The sequence below is a fragment of the Eptesicus fuscus genome, chromosome 9 (assembly GCF_027574615.1).
Source record: "Eptesicus fuscus isolate TK198812 chromosome 9, DD_ASM_mEF_20220401, whole genome shotgun sequence".
NCBI lineage: Eukaryota > Metazoa > Chordata > Mammalia > Chiroptera > Vespertilionidae > Eptesicus > Eptesicus fuscus.
This window is the reverse complement of record NC_072481.1, coordinates 32,372,457-32,392,479: the sequence shown is the minus strand read 5'-3', so window position 1 is coordinate 32,392,479 and position 20,023 is coordinate 32,372,457. Positions and strand designations below refer to the sequence as shown.

The 20,023-nt window shown below is 58.4% G+C and overlaps 1 protein-coding gene across 1 annotated transcript in view; it reads right to left on the bottom strand.

Annotated features, from left to right (window-relative positions):
* The window catches only part of LRP8 (LDL receptor related protein 8), a 71,542-nt gene extending 51,825 nt beyond the window's left edge, over positions 1-19,717 (bottom strand). Inside the window, exons 1-2 of the mRNA XM_054721189.1 lie at positions 19,603-19,717; positions 18,717-18,836 (exon numbers count right to left, since the gene is read on the bottom strand). Of these exons, the coding sequence (XP_054577164.1) occupies positions 18,717-18,836; positions 19,603-19,717 (235 nt within the window). The remainder of the gene's footprint in view (positions 1-18,716; positions 18,837-19,602) is intronic.
* Between the last annotated feature and the right edge of the window lie 306 nt (positions 19,718-20,023).

Here is a 20,023-nt window from a genome sequence, read left to right as displayed (position 1 = left end):
CAGGAGAGGCTGAATGCTCACCTGGAGGGTTAGTGCCTAGCCTAGCAAGGAAGGCTTGACTCAAAACATGGGCCTGGTCCTGATTCCAAGAGCACCCCACGACCTCAGACAGGGAGCCGCCCCTTTGAGGCAGCCCTGGCAGCCCAGCCTGCACACCTCAGCAGATAGGGAGCTCAGTCCCTGCAAGGCTGCGAGGGCTCCTGTCAGACCGTATAGTTCTGGGCGCACATTGAGATCCACACTTTTGCCCTATGAGCCCTACTGTGTGACTTCAAGGCACCAGGAGAGGAAGCAAAGCACAGAGCCACCGCAGTCTGTGTGTGAGATGGACGAGTTGGAAAGATACTAGGCTAGTCCAGAGGGACTGGCAATGCTCCCTGCCCTCCTGTTACATGTCTCCAGCGATGGGGAGCTCACTACGCGTCCAGGCAGCCTGCTCTGATTGGACCAAGGTGAGCCCTGGCCCATTCTCTGGGCCACGAGGGCACAGTGGTTCAGGTTGCAGGCCTTGCCGCTGCCTTCTCCAGGGGTGCGTTCTTCGCTGCCGAGTGTTTGGGGAAATGCAGCAATAAATTTACCGCCTCACTTATGAGTAATCTGCTGTCAGGAGCTCTGCGTAAGCAGAGGGCTGAATTAACGAGGCTTAATTAACATTAATGTTGTGACAGATCTCAACCAGAGTTGGGAAATCCCCTATCCTTGCAGCCCAGGCCCTCGCCTGCCGCTTCCCTGCTCATATGGGAGGTGAGAGGCCCGGGGAGGGCTCTCGGAGCTGCTGACAGACGTGACCATGGGGCTGCCTCTCTCCCAGGATTAAGAGGGATTTGGGATCTGGGGGCTGGATGGAGGCTTGCAGATCAGCACAGGAAGCCAGGAGCCTCTGTGACTCTAATTACAAAGGAGCATTCAAGCGGAGCTCTGTGTGCCCTGCGTGGCACAGTGGCAAACACACGGGCCTCGAAGTCCGAGAGACCGGGGTTCAAACCCGCCCTCTCATGCTGAGGGACCTTAGGGGAGTCATTCCACTTCTTTGTGCCTCCCTCTCCTCGTCAGCAAAGGGGCCTGGACAAACCCCCCTCCCAGGGCTGTCAGGAGATTCGGGAGGTCATGCATGGAGAGCAGAGGTGCTCTGAGATCTGCATCCCTCCCACCCCCAAATCATAAGCATAAGAGCAAACACTGAGGATTCCTGTCCCTGCTCATCATCTCACTTCATCCTCCCTGTGGCTCTTGGGGGTAGCGACTGCTGTACTGGTAACCGCATTGTGCAGATGAGGAAACCGAGGCCACACAGATAGTCCTCAGGGGTGCGGGGAACACAGCACCCACTACGTCCCTGGAGAGTCTCTGGAAGGACCCACAGAGCCAAGGGGAGGGCCCATGTGGAATCCGCCTGTGAATGATGGAGGCAGTGGGTACCCCACCAGAGAGGCCCAGACACCTGTTTTCTGAGGAAGACAAACGAAGACAAACCAGGTGCAGCCCTGCTCTCCAGATTGGTATCACCTCCTGTTCCTCTCAGCTTTCTTCAGGGTACCCAGCCCAGCCCTGGCCCGGGGCAGGCACAGCGTAATTCATCATTAATGATCGCCATTATTAATATTAATGAGGAAGACACCTCGGGCCAGAGCCAACTTTAAGCGGCAGCAGGAAGGAGCCCAGGCCCCACCCACCCACCCATCCCGACACATCAGGCCCAGCCAGCACCCTGGGCACATCTTGGGCCACTGAACAGGACAGGCTGTGTTAAGGCCCTTGGGCTCCACCAGAAGCACCCCCTGCCCTGGTCTCCAAGGGGCTCAGGGCCCCAGGGCCCCAGATCGGACCGAGGGACTGCCCTGTTAGAGTCTTTTTGTTGTTGTTAATTCTCACCCAAGAATATTTTTTTTCCACTGATTTTTAGAGAGAGTGGAATGGAGGGAGGGAAGGAGGAACAGAGAGAGAGAGAGAGAAACATCGATGTGAGAGAGACCCATCAATCGGCTGCCTCCTGCACGCACCCTGACCGGAGCCAGGGATCAAACCTGCTACTAGGCACATGCTCTCGACTAGGAATCGAACCCGGGACCCTTTGTTGTGCAGACCCGACATTCTAACTACTTAGTCACACTGGCCAGGGCCCAGTTGGAGTCTTGGTGTCAAGGATCTGCTAGGGAGTATGGTGGGGAAGCAGGAGGGGGCAGCTCTATCTCCAGAGAGTGACTGCTTTCCAGCCCCGTCAAGCCCCATGCACCCCCAAGCCCTGCCACAGCGCCCTGTCCAGGAACCCTTCCTGGCCCCCTCTGCCAAGCCCCCCCCCTCCTGACTCAGACATCAGCCATGAGACCTTTAGGAAGCCCCTCATCACCTCTACCTCATTTGTCTCATCGGTAAGATGGGGGACAAGAACAGTACCTATCTCATGGCGCTGCCGTGAGGATGAAACGAGAGACCACCTGGCACTGAATGGGGCTCAGCGACTGACAGCACTGACGGCTGTCCGCTCTGACTGCTGACCACGGAGCTTAGTGCAGGGAAGACCCAGCCCTGCCAGGTGCCCTGGAGGAGCTTCGAGGCTGCTCCGAGGCCGCAGAATCAGCCGGGGGCCTTTGTGTGGCCCTGGTAACAGGCCTGGGACTCACAGGCCCCCTCAGGACAGAATCAGAAAGAACTTTGTCTCTGGAAACAGAAAGAACTTCCTTCGAGAAAGCGACGTCTCTGTCCCAGGAGGTATGCAAGCAAGGGATCCGTCTACTCATTCAACGAGCATTCACGGGCCGTCCTCTGTGCGGAGCCCTGTGGTGGGCACTGGGGGCTGGGAAAGAGTGTGAGACCCAATCCTGCCTGCAGACACCCACGCTCAGGAGATGCTGAAGGTGCCAAAATGACCCCGGGTCAGGCCCGCCCGCCCCTGGGAGTGGTCGGAGCCTGGAGGAGAAAGGAGAGGCACTGCCGTGAAGGAGGCTCAGGAAACACCCGGGCAGCCACAAGAGGGGCTGAGCTCCGGCCCAGCAGATGGGAGGCTGTGTTCTCCCTGCTCTGAGCCCCCAGGGCCTGTGATCCCGGGGGGGTGGGGGGGCTCCCGTGCCTCCCAGGGCCCGTGCTCTCCCTGCCCTGGTCCACCGTGACCACGGATCACTGCCAGCCCCCAGAGCCCTGCCTGTCCCAGTACCCAGTGAGGGGTGGGTAGGAGGTATCCTTGGAGGGAGGGGCCTCTGGCAGCAGGGTGTGAAAGAGGGAGGGGTAGCTGTCTCTACAAGGGCACAGCCTGTCCCAGGCAGGTGGTGAGCTCACCCCTTACCCACTTCTCTGCCCCACATCCCGCCCCCCTCAACCATGGTTCCCGGGGAGCAGGCTCCAAGGAGGCCCAGCAGCCAGACCACCAGCTGCTGCCCCCTCCCCATACAAACCCCGGTCACAAAGCACCCTCCCCCTACTCTGCCCGCCTGCGGTGACAGCCTCTTGGCACCAGCTCTCCCCTACCCTCCATCTGTCAGGAATCGGTGAGACAGACTGTGAGAACCACAAGAGTAAGCAGAGACTCTGCTTGGACCCCTCCCCACTGCCTCCCTAGCGCTCCCCGCCCCCCAAGCTCCTGTTCTCCCCCCACCCCTGGGTCTTCCTTTCCCTTCTGTCTATCTGCCTCTTTCCTGCTGATGAAGACATTGACAAAGTGGGAGTGGGGGGGGGGGCGCGGACCAGCCAGCCAGTGACACACACTTATTTGCAACCTCCACATACCACGGCCACGGCAAGCCACCCATCTGTCTTCATCCCTTACCGCTCCCTGCCTATTCAGGGGTCGGCATCCTGTGGGACTGTGGGCTCAGTGTCCCCGTCTATACAACTGAGCAGTCAATCCCGGCGAGCATGCCTCCAAAGGGCCACCCGGAGCCCGGAGGCAAGATGTGGCAAGGCTGTGTGAGTCACGGGGCCCGGCGCAGGCCAATGTTTGGTGTCCCCGCTTCTTCCTGTTTAGTGCGGGGATGGAGCTCCAGCTGCCCTCCGCTTGGCAGAGGAGAGGTCAGAATGGTCAGAATGGCACAAGTACAGACGGGACAATGTCCAGAAGGATGTACGTGGCAGCCAGCGAGAACGCAATGTGAGGTGCACAGGGCAGCCTGGGAAGCTGAGGCCCAGAGAGCAGCCACACGGCCGGGTTAGAGGCGGGAGCAGCCACTCGGCCGGGTTAGAGGCGGGAGCAGCCACACGGCCGGGTTAGAGGCGGGAGCAGCCACACGGCCGGGTTAGAGGCCGGATCGGGACAGCGGCCAGGTCTCCTGGACAGTCCACATCAGCACCCCAAACAGGATGCTCGGCCCTGGCTCCTCCAGACCTTCCTTCCAAGGGGCTTTATTTCTCCTTGAATTCCCCCAAACATGAGGAAGAAATCAACTCTTGACCTTTTTTTTAAAAAAAGTGATCCTTGACCAACTGGCAGCAGAACCCACTCATAATGAGGAAGCCCTGCTGCAGGCCTGGGGGCGCAGCGACCAGGGTTCATGGGGTGCGGGCAGACTGCCTATCACGTCCCGTCTGACATGGGACTTCCAGGTTAAAAACCAGGACAGTGCTGAGCGCACCAGGACGAGTGGTCACCCTCGTGGGAGTAGGCCCTGGACAAGGCCACAGTGCTGGGCAGACGCAGTGGTGAGAAAAGAGAGTAAAACGCCTGCTCACTCTCCACCCCCGTGAAGCTTGGTCCACGCCCCCCTACCCCCCACCCCGCGGCCAGGTGGAGAGGAAGTGCTGGCCCAGCTGCAGTCTTGCGGTCCTGGGGGGCCCATATCTCACCCCAGCCACGGCACAGATGTGCCCAGGGAGAAGGGGGAGGGGTCCTGAGTTCTCCAGCTCTTTCATAGCCAAGGAAGCTGAGGTTCAGAGAAGGGACACCCGTTGCCCAAGGTCACACACTGAGTTAGGCGGCCACGGCTCAGGAGACAGGGCCTGCTTTTCCATCTGCAGATCCTCCCAGGTCCTGGCAGGGCACTGCGCAGAGCAGGCCCTCTGTGAACATGGGAGCGCGGACTCAAAGGCTCCAGTCCACACCAGGTGCTTCCGTGGGACCCACAGAAACACCCCTGTCCGGCACATACAGCATGAGGTGCGGGAACACAGCATGGGGTGGGTGGGAGGGGCACTGGGCATGGGCCAGGCCAGAGAGACCCCCTCCCTCCTCCTTCCCCTCCACCCTCCTTCCCAGGCCCTGGCCAGGTCCCCCTGAGGTCTGGGATCTGGTGTGACCCCAAACTTTTTAAAAATATGTTTTAATTTATTTTTGAGAGAGAGAGAGAGAGGAAGGGAGAGGAAGAGAGAGATAGAAATATCAATGAGAGAGAATCATTGATCAGCTGCCTCCTGCAGGCCCCTTACTGGGAATCGAGCCCGCAACCCAGGCACGTATCCTGACCGGGAATTGAACCGGCAACCTTTCAGTGCCCTACCGACTGAGTCACACCAGCCAGGGTGAACCCCAGACTCTTAACCAGACCGTTCCAGTGCAGAATGGCAAGGATGGAGATGAGGGAAACACGGGGTCGAAGCCCAGAGGAGGCCCCGACTCACCGGTGGGGGAAGGTTCCCGGAAATGACTCTGGAGGTAAAGCAGGGTCAGACAAGCAGAGGAAGGGCCTCAGGCAGAGGGGAACTGCATGTGAAAGGGCGATGCTGAGCAAGGACAGAACAAAACTGCGTGTTTAAGAGCACTCGGCTGCAGAGCGGGGCATGGTCAGGGCTGCTGCAGCCGCCAGGGAGGCTGCAGTGAGTGGGGGAAGGGGTTGGACTGGCCGGCGGCAGGGGAGGAGTCTAAGGATTTGGTGGCTATTCCAGGTGAGGACGAGTGGGGCTGTGACAACGCCCAGGGCCCGGGTGAGGTCCAGGCTGTGGACTGCGGCCAGGGGCAGAAGAGGTCCATACTCAGCCCCCCGTGCCTGTGTGCAGGTCATCCTAGGGTGAGGGCACTCCACCCTGCTGATCAGGAGACCAAGCTGTCTTGTAGAGATGTCACCTTTACCTCAAGGCACAGCACATCCGTCTTCACCCTCCACTTCCCTGGCAGGTGGGTTACAGGGGCAGCCAGCGTTTGCAGAGCCCGAGAGTGCAGCCCCTGGGCCCTGAGAAGCAATGGAGAGAGGACGGGCCTCACCTGAGGTCACACAGCAGGTCAGCTGTCACAGGCTGGGAGGGGACCCTAAGCAGACTTGGGGTGAAGGCAGTCTTTGTGAGCAGAGGCCCCAGAAACAGAGCTGGGACCAGCGGGGGACAGGAGAGTCATCGGAGGCAGATCCAGGATTGAAAGGAAGACGATTTTCTACAGGAAGAGCTGTCCAGGGACAGAAGGGGCTATCTGGTCAGTTAGTGAGCTCCCTGTCCCTGGAGGTATTCAAGCAGAAGTTGGAAACCCCTCCACGCACCCCGCCCCGAGGCTGTGGGGGGAATTCCTACATTGGGATGCCCGTCGGGAGGCCGTCTGGGTCTCCAGCCCCAAGAGCCATGGCTCACTCATTCATTCACTCAGCACACGTTCACCGAGGCCTGCTCTTGCCAGGCTGGGGACCAGGAGCAGCATCAGAGAAAAACCTCCTCTCTCAGCTTTCCGCAACCCCATCCAGGGGCGAGGCTGGTGCCGGACAGGGCACAGAGGATGGAGGCCCTGGCTGCCCACGCTCCATGTCACAGATCTGTATCGGCCCCCCTCTCAAAGAGCGAGCACGGGGCCATGGGCTGGGCAGGGGCAGGCACAATGCAACCTCCTCCTGCACCCCACCCCTTCCAGAGGTCCCTGAGGCTCTGGGCTCATTTCCTAATGAGGTCTCTGGAAGGGCTCTTCCTAATTAAACTAGGACAGTAAGTTACGGCCCGGGGCCGCAGGGAAGAAGGGGAGACAAAGGAGCCTTTTGGGGCCCTAGCCCCTCCCATTCTGCCCAGCAGAGGAGAAGCATGGCAAGGAAGGGAATTCCTGAAGTACAGACAGGAAACGAGGGTTCACAGAAGGCGAAAGAAGCTTAGCTAACCTGGACTTGAGCACCGACCACAGGCCGGGCACTGCTCCCCGTGCCTTTTGTAAGTTAACTCACACAGTCCTCCAGCCTCCTGGAGGGTTCGGTGTGGATGGCTCCAGCTTACAGATGAGGCAAGAGCTCAGAGAGGTGAAGCAACTTGCCCAGGGTCACACAGCTAGGAAATGGTGAAGGATGGACTGGACCCCAGGCAGTCCTGTGCGAGGCCTGGCTGTTATCGGTGTCCCAGGGTGGCCTCTCATGGATGAGGTGACCCATGCAGGAGCAGTCAGGGGCGGGGGACCTGAGGGGCGTCGGGGGGCGGGTGTCTTCACGTCTATGGCTCCCTCCAGGATGCACAGTAAACAGAGGTTTGGAGTCAGGCCTGGACAGGGGCCCGGGGATCTGAATTTCAAATGCTGCCCAAAGTGATTCAAACTCCTGATCCGATCCTAACTCCTGCCCCGTAACAGGCGAGGAGACGGAAGCCCAAAGAGCGGCAGAGACATGCTCAGGTCACTCAGCAAGTCAGTGACAAGGTGAGGCGACCCGGTTCCTGGTGGGTCTGAGAGCCAAGGGTGGGGGTGAGCATGGCAGCAGGGTTCAGTGAACCCACACAGACAACGGGGAGAACTCCGCACAGAATGCACGTGTGGGAGGGCCCAGAGCCAAGGAGAGGGAGGGCGAGAGGTCTGGGAGCGGAGGGGCAGCGGGGCCGGGGGCTGCACCCACAGGCGGGCAGACTTCTGGGCCCTGGTGTGGCCCAGGTCCTGGTGAAGGAAGGACCGACTGGCCCTGTGGGACCCAGCACGGTTTATAGGGGCCAGAAAGTACTTTGACCCACATCTGGGGTTCAGGTTCAGGGGACTTGCCCCCGGCCCCCCAGCCAGGACGCAGAGGAAGTGCAGGGGAAGCCCAGGTCCGGCTGTCACTGGGAGCCCACACTGGGCGCTGCCCACTCTGCTCCCTTGGCCTGCGGGGTGGCGGGTGGACGGGGAGGGAGACAAAAGAGTGCCACAAACACAGCTGATAAAAAGTTTGCTCTGCTGGCCTGGTCCAACTCAGCAAAAAACAAACAGGCGGAACTCCAGAGTGAATGTGGTAACAAACAGTTGGTTCTGCCTCCGTGTGCGTGGTTAGCCATGTCCCCTGCGTGAGGGGCTGCAGTTCACAGTCCCTGCTCCCTGCTCAGGGGTCTCCTGGCCTCAGGGAACAGGGGCGGCTCCTTAGACCCCCACCCCCACCCCACCTGGGGCCTGGCTGTGGGGGACTCCTGTGAATGCCCTGGCTCTCAGGGAGAAACAAAAGAATCCCAGAGAATGGGGCCAAAAGAGGCCTGGAGGTGCCCGGCTCCCCATGAGTAGAGACCCCAAGAGGGGCAGGGGTGAAGCAGGGGCGAGGCAGGGGTGGGCCAGTGGTCTGGGCCATGGCGATGATATCAACCTCAGCCCTCTAGGTGGGGGCTAGACAGTGGGCTCAGGCTGAGGCTCGGTGGGGAGAGGCTGCATGGCGGGGGGCAGGCTGGGAACAGAGACTGCTGGCGCCTCTCCAGCTACAAATAATTCCCCACCACAAACAGCCAGTGGGGGGCTTTGGCTTTGGCTTGGCTGGGCCGCCTTGGCCTGTGCGGGAGGAGGAAGGACGTCCTTGGCCCTGCAGCCTCTGTGTATCCATAAGTCACCTCCCTCGTGGCGCACCCCTCCTCGATCACGCACACCCAGGGCACATGCGCGTGAGCTGGGGCACATGGCTGAGGGGGCCCTGAGGGCAGGTGGGCAGCAGATGGCAGCTCGGGGTCCAGGGAGTGGAGAGGGAGAGGGGAGCACTGGCCTGCGTGTCCTTGGATTCCGGCCACCAGGAAAGCCCGGCCTCGGTCTCCAGCTCTTCGCTGCAGCAGCTTAACCTGAGCCTGATGGGGCCTTCCTGCCTCTTGTCAGCTGCCAACTCTCTGATGTTAATTTGGACCCACTGGTGAGCCAAGGCCCCTCCTGGGCAACTAACCATGCCAGGCCTGGCAGGTTAACCAGTTCTCCTCGGCTCCCTCTGCTTAACTAGCTGCCCCAGGCCACCCGGGAAGCAGCCACCCTGGGGCTCCCAATGCAGACCGGATGGTTCCTCGAGTCCCTCCCGACCGGAGAAGCGGCTGTGCTCCAGGCAGCCAAGTCCTCCCCACTGGCCAGTTGACCTACATCTTTCCTGCTATTTCAGCAGCTGCCCTCTTGTTGCGTCCTTGGTGCAGGAGGAGGAAGCTGCTGCCGTCCCTTCTAGTCAGCTGTTCCCTGTGCAGGGGTCACAGGCTTGGGAAGGGGAACGAGGATGCTCATTTTCAGGACCAGGATCTGGGCAGAACGCTTTGCGTCAGCCTGCGCACCTTCCCCAGCTGGGCTCATCATCCCACTTCACAGACCAAGGATCTAAGGCTCAGAATCTACGGCCTACACCGGGGTCCCAGCCAGCCGGTCCCGGGGCTGAAGGACCTGACTCCATTTTTCTCCATCACTCCACTGCATCCAGCCCAATCACGGCACAGGAAGAAGGCAGAAGGGAAGTGGCCCAATGAAACTGGGCCTGAGGGCTGAGTTCCGGAAGCGGACCCTACGAAGCCCAGCTACCCTTCACATCTGCCTGCCAGAATCCACCCACCACGCCGGCCAGGTTCCTGCCAATCCTCACCAGGCAGTAAGGAGCCTGAGGGCCACAGGTCTCCCACCCCCAGGCCTGGACTGGCCCTGAGCCCAGCTCCTGGGAGGAGGAATCTGCTCAGAGTGCTGGTTGCAATGTAGGTAGAGCAAGGACCAGTGGGTAAAGGGGAAATGAAGTTCAGAGAGGGAGAGCCACTGGCCCAGGGTCAAGTGGGGGTAGAGACAGAACACTATAAGGCTGTGAAGGGCACGGATTCTACGAATATCTTAAGAACGAAGACCAGTTTTGTTCCCTTTTATTTTCTTCAGTGGGGGAGGAAGTCCTTGGGGCCAGAACACAATTGTCCTTTCTCCTTGCTTTGCTCTGAGCCGATGAGATCTGGTTACTTTGTCCTGTGAACCAGGGACAAGGTGGCCCTGTGCTCAAGGAAGAAGGAAGTCCTGTGGGCCGGCCACCGGCTGGGGCATTAGGTGGTGGTGTGAGATGGGAAAACGGTCTCCTTGAAAGAGAGCAACGTGGCTTTCTCATAAAAATGCACACATTCAGCAATCCCTGTGGTAAGAGTTTATCTTAAGGAAAGAATCAGATAAACGCACAAAGATGTGGTTCAAGGATGTTGGTCCCAGCGCTGTGTGGAACAGGAAAAACAGAACCAACGAAACACACGTCCATTAATAGGAGACGGTATCATTCAATGGAGTGATTCATGCAACAGAATACTACCTGGCCCTTTAAAACAACGACACAAATCTTCTGTTATTGAAATGGAAAGACACGTATGACATGGGGAGAAAAGAACTGGCATAGCACATCCTTATTTTTGCTTAAAAAAATAAATGTGTTCATACCACCAGCTCACACGCGGGGGAAAACCTCTGGAGGATCTGCTGCTTCCGTGCGGTGTAACCAAGGGTGACGGTGAGCATCCTTTCTGCCTTTCTGTGTTGTCTCTGTGTGTGTGTGTTTAATTACAAGCATGAAATTACTCTTATAATCATCAAGTTACTTCCACTGGAAAAATAAATGAACAAAATAAACTGAAGTGAGCCTCCGCTCCAGCGCTACCGATAATTAGCTGTGTGGCCCTCGGCGAGCCCCGTGCCCCCCCTGGGCCTCAATTTCCTCATCAGGAAAATGGGGGAATAGTGATCCCCTGCACCACCTGCCTCCCAGGATGGCTGTGAGGCACAACCTGGAAAAGGCCATCCTGCAGCCTAACAGGTGAGAAGGCTATAACCTGAAATACACTGAGTGGCCAGATTATTATGATCTCTGAACGCATAAAAATCTGGCCACTCAGTGTGTGTGTGTGTGTATACATATATATATACACACACACATATTAGAGGCCCAGTGCATGAATTTGTGCATTGGGGGGGAGGGGCAGGGTGTCCAGCCAGCCTGGCCATGGGAAGGGGACATGGGTGGTTGGCCGGCTTGCCTGCTGGTCGAACTCCTGGTGGAGGGGACAATTTGCATATTAGCCTTTTATTATATAGGATATACACTGAGTCGCCAGATTATTATGATCTCTGAACGCTAATCTGGCCACTCAGTGTAGTCTCCAGAGTGACTGGCCTAAAGTCCCTTGTGGCAGCTCGAGTGGCCACATGACCACTCCCATGGACTCCCAGAGAGGCTTTGGGCTGTCTGTCCTGCCGTGTTCCAAGGGGCAGGTGTGTGGAGGCCGTGAGGGTCCTGGGAACTGGGTGGGCCTGGAAGCCCCATGGCTCTTGGTTGACCCTCTCAGTCACCAGAGGGCATTCTGAGGGACCTGATAGTGTGCTGGGTTCTGCACCCCCAAAGCGGCCAGCTTGTAAGCATCTGGGCGAGGCCCTGCTAGGGGCACAGAGGTCAGACTGGAGGCAGTGGATGGGAAGCTCACAGTCGCCCCTTCTGAGCCACTCTGGCGGAGAGGCTCTGCCTGGGGTCTGTGACATACAGGAGCTTGTGAGAGGCGGGGTGAGCGAGGCTGGTGGTTAAAAATGCTCGAGGGCCTGCAGGGGCCAGCGCTGCTCCAGAGGGAGCCACTGGTGGGGGCTGGCTAGGAGGGACGCCTGGAGTGCCTGGAAAGGAAGGGCCACAGCTCATCCCCGGCGCCACTCACGCTGCTGTGACCGGGGTGTGTGAATGTGGAATGTCTATCTCTTCCTTTCACCCGCATCAGACTTTGCCACCAGACAGGCTAGGCCCAGTCCTGCCACTGAGCAGCCAAACTGCCTGGGACAAGTGAGCTTTGGAGCTTCGGCTCTTTCCTGGCCCTGGCTGACGGGGGACTTGTATGAGAAAGCCCCCAGCAGCAAACATGCTCATTAACTCTGATTACAACTAACATTATGATTTTAGATGAGTTCCCAGCAATCCAGGGCGGGCACCTGAGGTCCCCCAAAGCCCTTTCTGTGGCATAAGCATGTGGCCTGCCTTTCGCCTGGGGACACCTTGTTCCCTGATCCAGAGGGAAGAGCGAGGGCAGGGGCGGCAGGTGGGTGCTGCAGCGGGGAGGAGGTGGGAGCACACTGTTCTGACTAGAGTCCTGCCCAGGACACCCTAGTTCTGAGACCGAGTTTCTGTTGACCCCTGGAGCCAATGTCCAGCCACCGGGGTCTTGGTTTCACCTTCTGAAGCCTGGGGCTAGAGAAGCTCCCCCAAGTTCGCCTGCTGGGCAGAGCCCTGGGGGTGCTGGGCTTCCCCCTCCGAGGCACAGCCAGGAAGAAAGGAGCACAGGCCAGACAGGACAAAACCAGCCTCGGGACAGGCACGGGCCGGCAGGAACTGCCCCTGCTGAAACCAAACAGCCTGTTCGACCCATTTCTTCCCTCAGCCCCTCCCTGGACACCTTCCTCCCTCCCCAGTCCAAGACGAATGGCCTTGGGGCAACCTCCACTGTGGCTGGACAGCCCACTGGCCGAGGCAGGCCCCAGCTGCAGGAGCCGTCAGACACCCGGGCAGCAGGTACCTGGAGACTTCAGGGAAAATCCTCCCTCCAAGAACAATCATACTCATTGCCATTCAACGAGCATCTACCTACTGCGGACCAGGCACATTATCTCATTTAATCCTCACACCGTCTCTGGGAGGGAGGGACTGTTATCACACCCAAGCTCATTCAGCAGCATAGAAAGCCAGGTGTGTGTGATCCAGGGCCCCACTGAGCTGTCATTTAAACACAGGCCCCTAAGTCCCTCTCTCTGACTCCTGTATCTCAGCCTCGAGGAGAGAGGGCAGCGGGGAGGGCTTCCCTGAGGAGGTGACACCCAAGATGAATCTTCTAAGGTGACAACAAGAAGGTAGCTAGGTGAGGGAGCGGAAAGAGGATTCTAGGCAGACAGAATGGCGCGTGCAAAGACCCGGAGGTGAGAAGCAGTAGGAAAGCAAGAGTGAGAAAACAGGTACAGTGTGGTGTCACAGGCCCATAGGAAGAGGCAGGAACGGGCTAGAGGGACGTGGACAGCAAGGCCTCAGCAGGACCCTGGGTGGAGGAGCTGCCGGTCAGATGAGGAAACAGGCTCAGAGAGGAGCAGCGCTATCTGTCCGATGACTCCATCCAAAAAGGAGATGAAGCTGGGCCTAGTGTCAGGGGTGTGAGAACGGGGCACGGCCAGGCAGCACACTGAAGGGCAGATGCAGGCCGCAGCCCAGCTGGGCGCTGTGGCGGAGTTTTAATTATTTACGAGGCTGCTTCCCAGCAGGCCTCAGCGCTCCTGCAGCCAGGCCTTGCCCAGCTAATGAACTCTCAGCCATGGGAGAACTCGCTGTGGCTGCTCTTTATTAGACCTGGGATGGAGGGGTGATGGGGGCTGGGAGGACATGGCAGCCTGAAGGAGACAGAGCAAGGCAGAGGGATCTGAGCACAAACCCGGTCCACCGTCCACCCAGCCCCTCGGCCCATCCACAGAGAGAAACACACGTTCTTCTCAGAGCTGGAGGGGTGGAGCGGGCGGATGTCATCTCACGAGTGGGAAGCAGGCCTGGAAGGAGCCCGAGGCCACCAGATAGTGCTCGCGACAGCACGGGTTCCATAGGTGGGTGCCTGCATTCACACCACGGCGATTCTGCTTAAAAACCATACACGCTGGGACTGGTTACTGAACTCCTTCGTGCCTTTGTCCGATGGGAATAATGCAGGTACTCCATAGAGCTGCCCCATTTTACAGAACCAAGAAGCATGAGGTGATGTACGTAGAATCTCAGCACAACGCCCGGGGCACAGCAAGGGCTCAGTAAGCATTCGCTGTTGTTGTTACTCTGGGAGCAAAGGGCTGGCCAGAGACCAGAGCCCCCGTGTCGGCCCCCAGACACGACGGAGCAACAGGAAACTGAGGCCAAGGGGCCAGCTGGCCTACGTGACCCACGTCCACGGCCAGGGACCCACCCAACTTCCCCTGGCTGGGCCACCCCTGGGCTTCCAGCCCCTTCCTACACTTTGAAGGCCCTTTGAGCTGGGGACTGAAGCTCTGTGAGCCTTTCCTCTCCCAGCCCGCCCGCCAGCACAAAACCGGTCCGAGAGGGCCAAGTCCCACCTGCGGTGGCCGAGGATGAGGATTTAGAAGGCCTTAGTTTGAATGCTGCCTCCAACCCCGATGAGCTCTGTGACTTTGGGAGAGTAACTTCACCGCTCAGACCCCAGTTTCCTCCTCTATACCATGGGGACTGTACTACCTATTTTTAAGCGGTAAGCTCTAAGGGAACGGTATTAGTTACCATCTTTCAAGGCCCGGTCTGTCTGTCTCCTCCTCCAGGAAGCCTTCCCGTGCTCCCCCAGCCGCCCTCAGTGCTTGGTATTCACAGGCTGCATTCTGGCCCCTCTGGGAGCCGGAACTCATTTTGCCTCACACAGACTTCACTTACAAATTGCAACACCCATTTTGCAGGTCAAAAGGTACAAAGCTGAGGCAGCTGTCCTGGAGTGGAAGGGTGGAAGTGCCAAAGAAAGGGGTCATTTAAAAGGCAGGGAGGCTGCTCAGGCAGAAGCCAAGAGCCTTGAGGGGAGGATAGTTCAAAGAAATGCAGTTTGGGCAGTTGGCCCAGAATGGGGGGGAGAAGGGGGAAAAATCCCCAGATGAGGAAGGAAGAAGTGAGGAAAGATCATTTTCGAACAACTGGCCCCACCCCCTTTCTTCAAGATCTCTTTCTGTGGCTCCTCGGGGCCCCTTTCTAAAGACCTTGGAGGTGTGGACAGTCGTCCATTCCCTTCTCTTTGCCAGCCCGACGTGAACATTTTTTTACCCGTATAACCTATGATGGAGGAACAGCTACCCCCACTCAGCAGATAAGGAGGAAACAAACTCGGAGAAGACAAGAGTGTGGCACTGATGCTTGGTACTAACAGCAAAGCCCCCAGCCCTTCTTCCACTGCAAGGTATCAATGCCATTTGTTTTTCTCCCCTCTCTGCCTACGACGCCACCCCCTCTGTCTCAGGATGAAATCAGGAACCCAGACTGGCCATCAGATCTCCCCTGGTCCCATCTGGGGCCACCCAGCCACCCACAACTTCACAGTCCTCTTGCCCAGAGCAACAGGCTCAACACTCAGAGTATGACTTTCAAACACCTGGGTCACCTTCCTAGATCCTTCCACACCCCACTCCCCACCCCCAGCAAATAGCGCCCCAGAGCTGGGAGGCAGGTGGACGTCTTGACCAAGTTCTGTCATTGTCTGCTGTGTGATCGTGGGCAAGTCACTCAGCTTCTCTGAGCCAGACCCTTACCTACAAACAGGATGATAAGAAAAAGGTCTGCTCTTCACAGCCACTCTTGGAAGATTGCTATTAGAAAGAATCAGGGAGATAAGGTATAACTAGACCAGAAATACAGGAGTTTTTTGTTTGTTTGTTTGTTTGTTTGTTTTAATTGATTTTAGAGAGAGGGAGAGGGAGAGAGAGAAACTTTGATGTGAGAAACATCCATTGGTTGCCTGCTATGGTATACTGATGGGACAGAACCTGCAATCTGGGCATGTGGCCTGACTGGGAATCAAACTGACGACCTTTTGGTTCGTGGAACAATGCTCAGCCAGCACTGGGCCAGGGCTGTTCAGGTTTTTTTTTTAAATCCTCAACAGAGGATATGTTTTTATTGATTTATTTTAGAGAGAAAGAGGAAGGGAGAGAGAGAAACAGCGATTGGTTGCCTCCCACCCTTGCCTCAACCCAGGGTTGAATCCAAAACCTTTGTGCCCTGATGGGGAATTGAAACCAAAACTTGTTGGTGTGCAGGAGGATGCTCCAACCAACTGAGCCACCTGGCCACAGTCAGAAATGTAGTTTTTATTTCCTTGCTTCATCCTCAGCTGTAAAGGGACCACAGAGAACAACTCCCCACAATGAGACTCATAATATTGTACCCCAGCTCAGCCATATTCATAACTTCAGTAGCACTGGATAATGGTCGAGTCAGGATTAGTCTAAGAACCCTGGAGTCAGATGCTTAAATTCAAGCTCCTACTTAGTAACTCAGTAGCTGTGGGGCAAGTAACTTCATCTCTCAGCACCTCTGTTTGTATAGTATGTAAAATAGGACTAATCTGAAGATTAAAGGAGTTTATATAAGCACAGCCATAGTAGTTGGCACACCGCTAATGGTCAGCGAGTTAGTCTCACTACTTCCAATTACATTACTAGAACTGGTCCTCAAAACCAGAGCAGGAGCCCAGCTGGCGTGGCTCAGTCGACCTATGAACCAGGAGGTCACTGTTCGATTCCCGGTCAGGGCGTATGCCCAGGTTGTGGGCTCGATCCCCTGTGGGGGCTGTGCAGGGGATCAATGACTCATCATTGATGTTTCTATCTCTTTCTCCCTCTCCCTTCCTCTTTGAAATCAATTTTTAAAATATATTTAAAAACAAAACAAAAAACAGAGCAGGAATCATTAGCCCACATGGTCAGGTAAGGAAACTGAGGCAGGAGGAAAAGATGTGCCCTAGTCACAGAGCCAACTGTGGGTTGGGTCAGAGAAAATGAACCCAGAGGCTGACTGGCAAACCCAGACAAAAACAAACAAACAAACAAACAAACAAAAACCTTGCCCTGGCCAGTGTGCTCAGTAGGTTGCAGCATCATCCCATACACCAGGAGGCCATGGGTTCGATTCCCCGACAGAGCACATACCTAGATTGCAGGTTCTATCCCTGGTTGGGGCAAGTTAGGGTGGCAACCGATTGATATTCCTCTCTCACATTGATGTTTCTCTCTCCCCACCCTCCACTCTCTCTAAAAATCAATGAACATGTAACCCCTCTCTCTAAAAATCAATGAACATGTTCTCGGGTGAGGATTTAAAAAACAAAATAAAACCTTGAGGACTCAACAGATCGTGCCTGTCCAGGTGTTCCCTCTACCCCACCCCACCCTACCCCTGCCACCGTGTGGAGCTAAGGGTCTGTCTACCCATTGCTCTCCTCCCGCAGATCCTGTTCCCCTGGCCAGGGGGGTGGGCCTGCTCTCCTAGTGCCCCAGTGCCTGCCCGCGGTAGGCACCCAGTAACAGAGAATGAATGGCCACCTGATGCTGTTACTGTAAATCCTGTTTTTTTCTGTTCCTGGAACTACACTCCACCGTAGCAACTGCCTGCTAACTCACTTCTGGTCCCACAGACATGTGAAACCGCGTGCACCCCAGGAAGGAACTCCCAAAGCAGTTGCCCCCGGAGTACAAACACCAAACTCAGGAAAGATCACCTGCAGCCAACACACAGCCGGGGCTCACATGCAGCCTCGGGACCCTCAGGTCCCTTCCAGGAAACAAACTCTTCCTCCTGGCTCCCTCCTTCCTGGTCTGCCCCATGGTTAGGGGCAGAAATAGAATATTGGGGACTAGCTACAATTATAAGAAATATTAATCATGCTCTGTTAACCGTGATGGTTCTGTTCTAATTAGAGGAAGCACATTCTAACGTGGCTGAGAGCTGTATACCCCGGGACATGGGAGCTAACCTCGGAATGCAGTCCATCCTCCTTTCCTGAGAACTGCCTACCATTATGGAAAGACTTACAACCTCCTGACTGAAACAATCTAGTCCTGGAGGCACCTGCCCTTTGCAACCCCAGCCCCTATTGCCTGTCCCTGAGGTGCCTGGAGGCACCCATCTTCTGCAACGCCCCCCAGCCCGCATTGCCTGCTACCTGTAACCATTATACCTTGCCTCCTTTCCCAGGCCTGTAATTCTTACTCTCCCGCGTAATCTGTGTCCTTCTACCCAATATAAGCAGCTGGCTTCTGGGGAGGGGAGAGCAGATTTTTGTGGATGACCCGCTGCTCCCCCATACTGCCCGCATCATTAGAATAAATGCTCATATATGATTCAGCCCTGTCTCTGCTTAACTGGCTCATGTAGTGACAGGCAGCCAAGACCCATTGGTTGTCTGGTTATGCCATGACTCATGCCCCAGGCGGTCTGCCTGGAGATCCAGGGCGGCTAAGGAGGGTGGCACAGAAGGGCTTCCCTGTGACTAGGCAGAAAACCAGCGGGCTTTAGCTCTGGGTCCGCCTGCAACTACTACCCGCCTGGTGAGCGTAGGGGTGTGGCCAAGGCGGGGCCAGGGCAAGGCCCCTGCGCCCACTGCACCCCGAAAACCACACACCCTTCCTCACCACGATTGGCCGCTCAGACCACGGGGGCCTAGGCCTATGGGGTGGTCTTGGCCCAGCCAATCAGGGGCCCTGGGGAGCCCATTCATTCACAAAAAAGAAACGAGGAAGTAAAGGAGCGCGGCTAGGCCTGGAGCCGTGCGAAACTTTGAAAAAGCCGCGCGTTCCGTGGAGCCGAGGCTGGAGCCCTGGAGGCCGGCCGGTTCGTAGGAAGCTGGACCCGCGCAGGGACGGTCGCGTCCTCGCCCACAGTTCCGGCTCAGCCACCGGGTGTGGCGTGCCCTCCTCCAGGGCCACTGCGCCCCGGGCCCCGCCCCCGACCCCATTAGGGCCCGCCTGCAGCCCAGCTCCCAGCGCGATCGCTCAGCCCCACGGCCCCGAGGGAGGCGGTGCCCAGCGGCTGCCCGGCTGCCGGAGTGAGGTCCACGCAGGTGGCTGGGCGGCAGCTGAGCCACGTGCGCGCTAAGTATGGCGTCCCCCGCCGTCCCGCCCTCCCCCACCGGCCACTCACGGCAGTCGTCCTCGTCGCTGTTGTCCGAGCAGTCATCGTCCTCGTCGCATCTCCACACAGAGGGGATGCAGCGCTCGTTCTGGCACCGGAACTGGTCCTCCTCGCATTCCTTGGCCAGCCCTGCGCGGGAGACGGGGTGTGAGACGGACCGCGCACCCTGCAGTCCAGGCAGGGGGCAGGGTCTCCTGCGGCGGAGGAAAGGGGGCGATGCAGCAACCCCGGGCACCTCGGGCACCCTCGATCTGGAAGGAGGGGAGGAGGGGTCCTGGGATGGCAGGCAGTTCCGTGGCACGACGAGGCCAGGCACACACAGTCGGTGTCAAACAACTTAGGCGTACCCTCCATTCAGTCACACTCGCCCGCACACTCGGCCCACAGTCAAGGGTCCGCGCAGACACGTCCTACAGGGAGCCCCCAAGCACGCCAAGACCCACGCACCGGGCGCTGCGGGCACGTGCCCCTCTTGCTCGCAGCCCCTCTTGCTCGGCAGCGTGCAGGGGTCCCCGGAAACGCATTGTCAGGCGGGGAAGTCGCCCGGCTCCGCTCACCGCCGCCACGGAGCGCGTGTCAACGACAAGAATCTTACAGCTCGCCCCAAATCATCAATGACTACCCGCCCCCCACCCCACAAAGTTCCCGGCCCGCCGGGCCCCCCCGGCGTCCATCCCCCAAGAGCAGGTGCCGAGGGCAGAGCCCACACACAGGGAGCCGCGGGGGCGGGGGACAAATGAAAAGATAAATGAGTCCAGAGAAGCCTCTCCTACCCGGGCGCCTCGGCCAGGCCCGGGCTGGGTGGCCCTGGTGCAGCCCGCTCCCCGGCCGCCAGGCCGCGCTTTGTTGGCGGCCACGGCGGCGCAGAGCCTGGCCCGGGACCGGCCGCACGTACCTTGGCTACCGAGCCGCGGATCCGCCGCCGCCGCCGCGAGATGCTGGAGTCGCAGCAGCAGCAGCAGCAGCAGCAGCGCCAGCGGCCGGAGCGCGCCCCATTCGGGGCGGCCCATGGCGGGCCCCGGGCTCCGGCCGCAGCGCCCCGCACACCCCGTGTCGCTGCCGCAGCCGCGCTTCAGCCCTCCGAGTTCCTGCCGCGGCGCCGGGGCTGCCGCTGCCGATGATGCCGCCGCCGCCGCCGCCGCCGCCCGCCCCGGCTCCTCGGCTGCATTTCAAGCAGGTTCCGTGACGCTCGGCGGCGGGGCGGGCTCAGGCTGGGCGCGCGGTCCCGGCCCTGGGCTGCCGCCTCCGGCGCGCGCGCCCCCTCCCGCTGCCGCCTCCGCCCCGCGTCCCTCTGGCTGCTGCCACCTCTCCCTTCT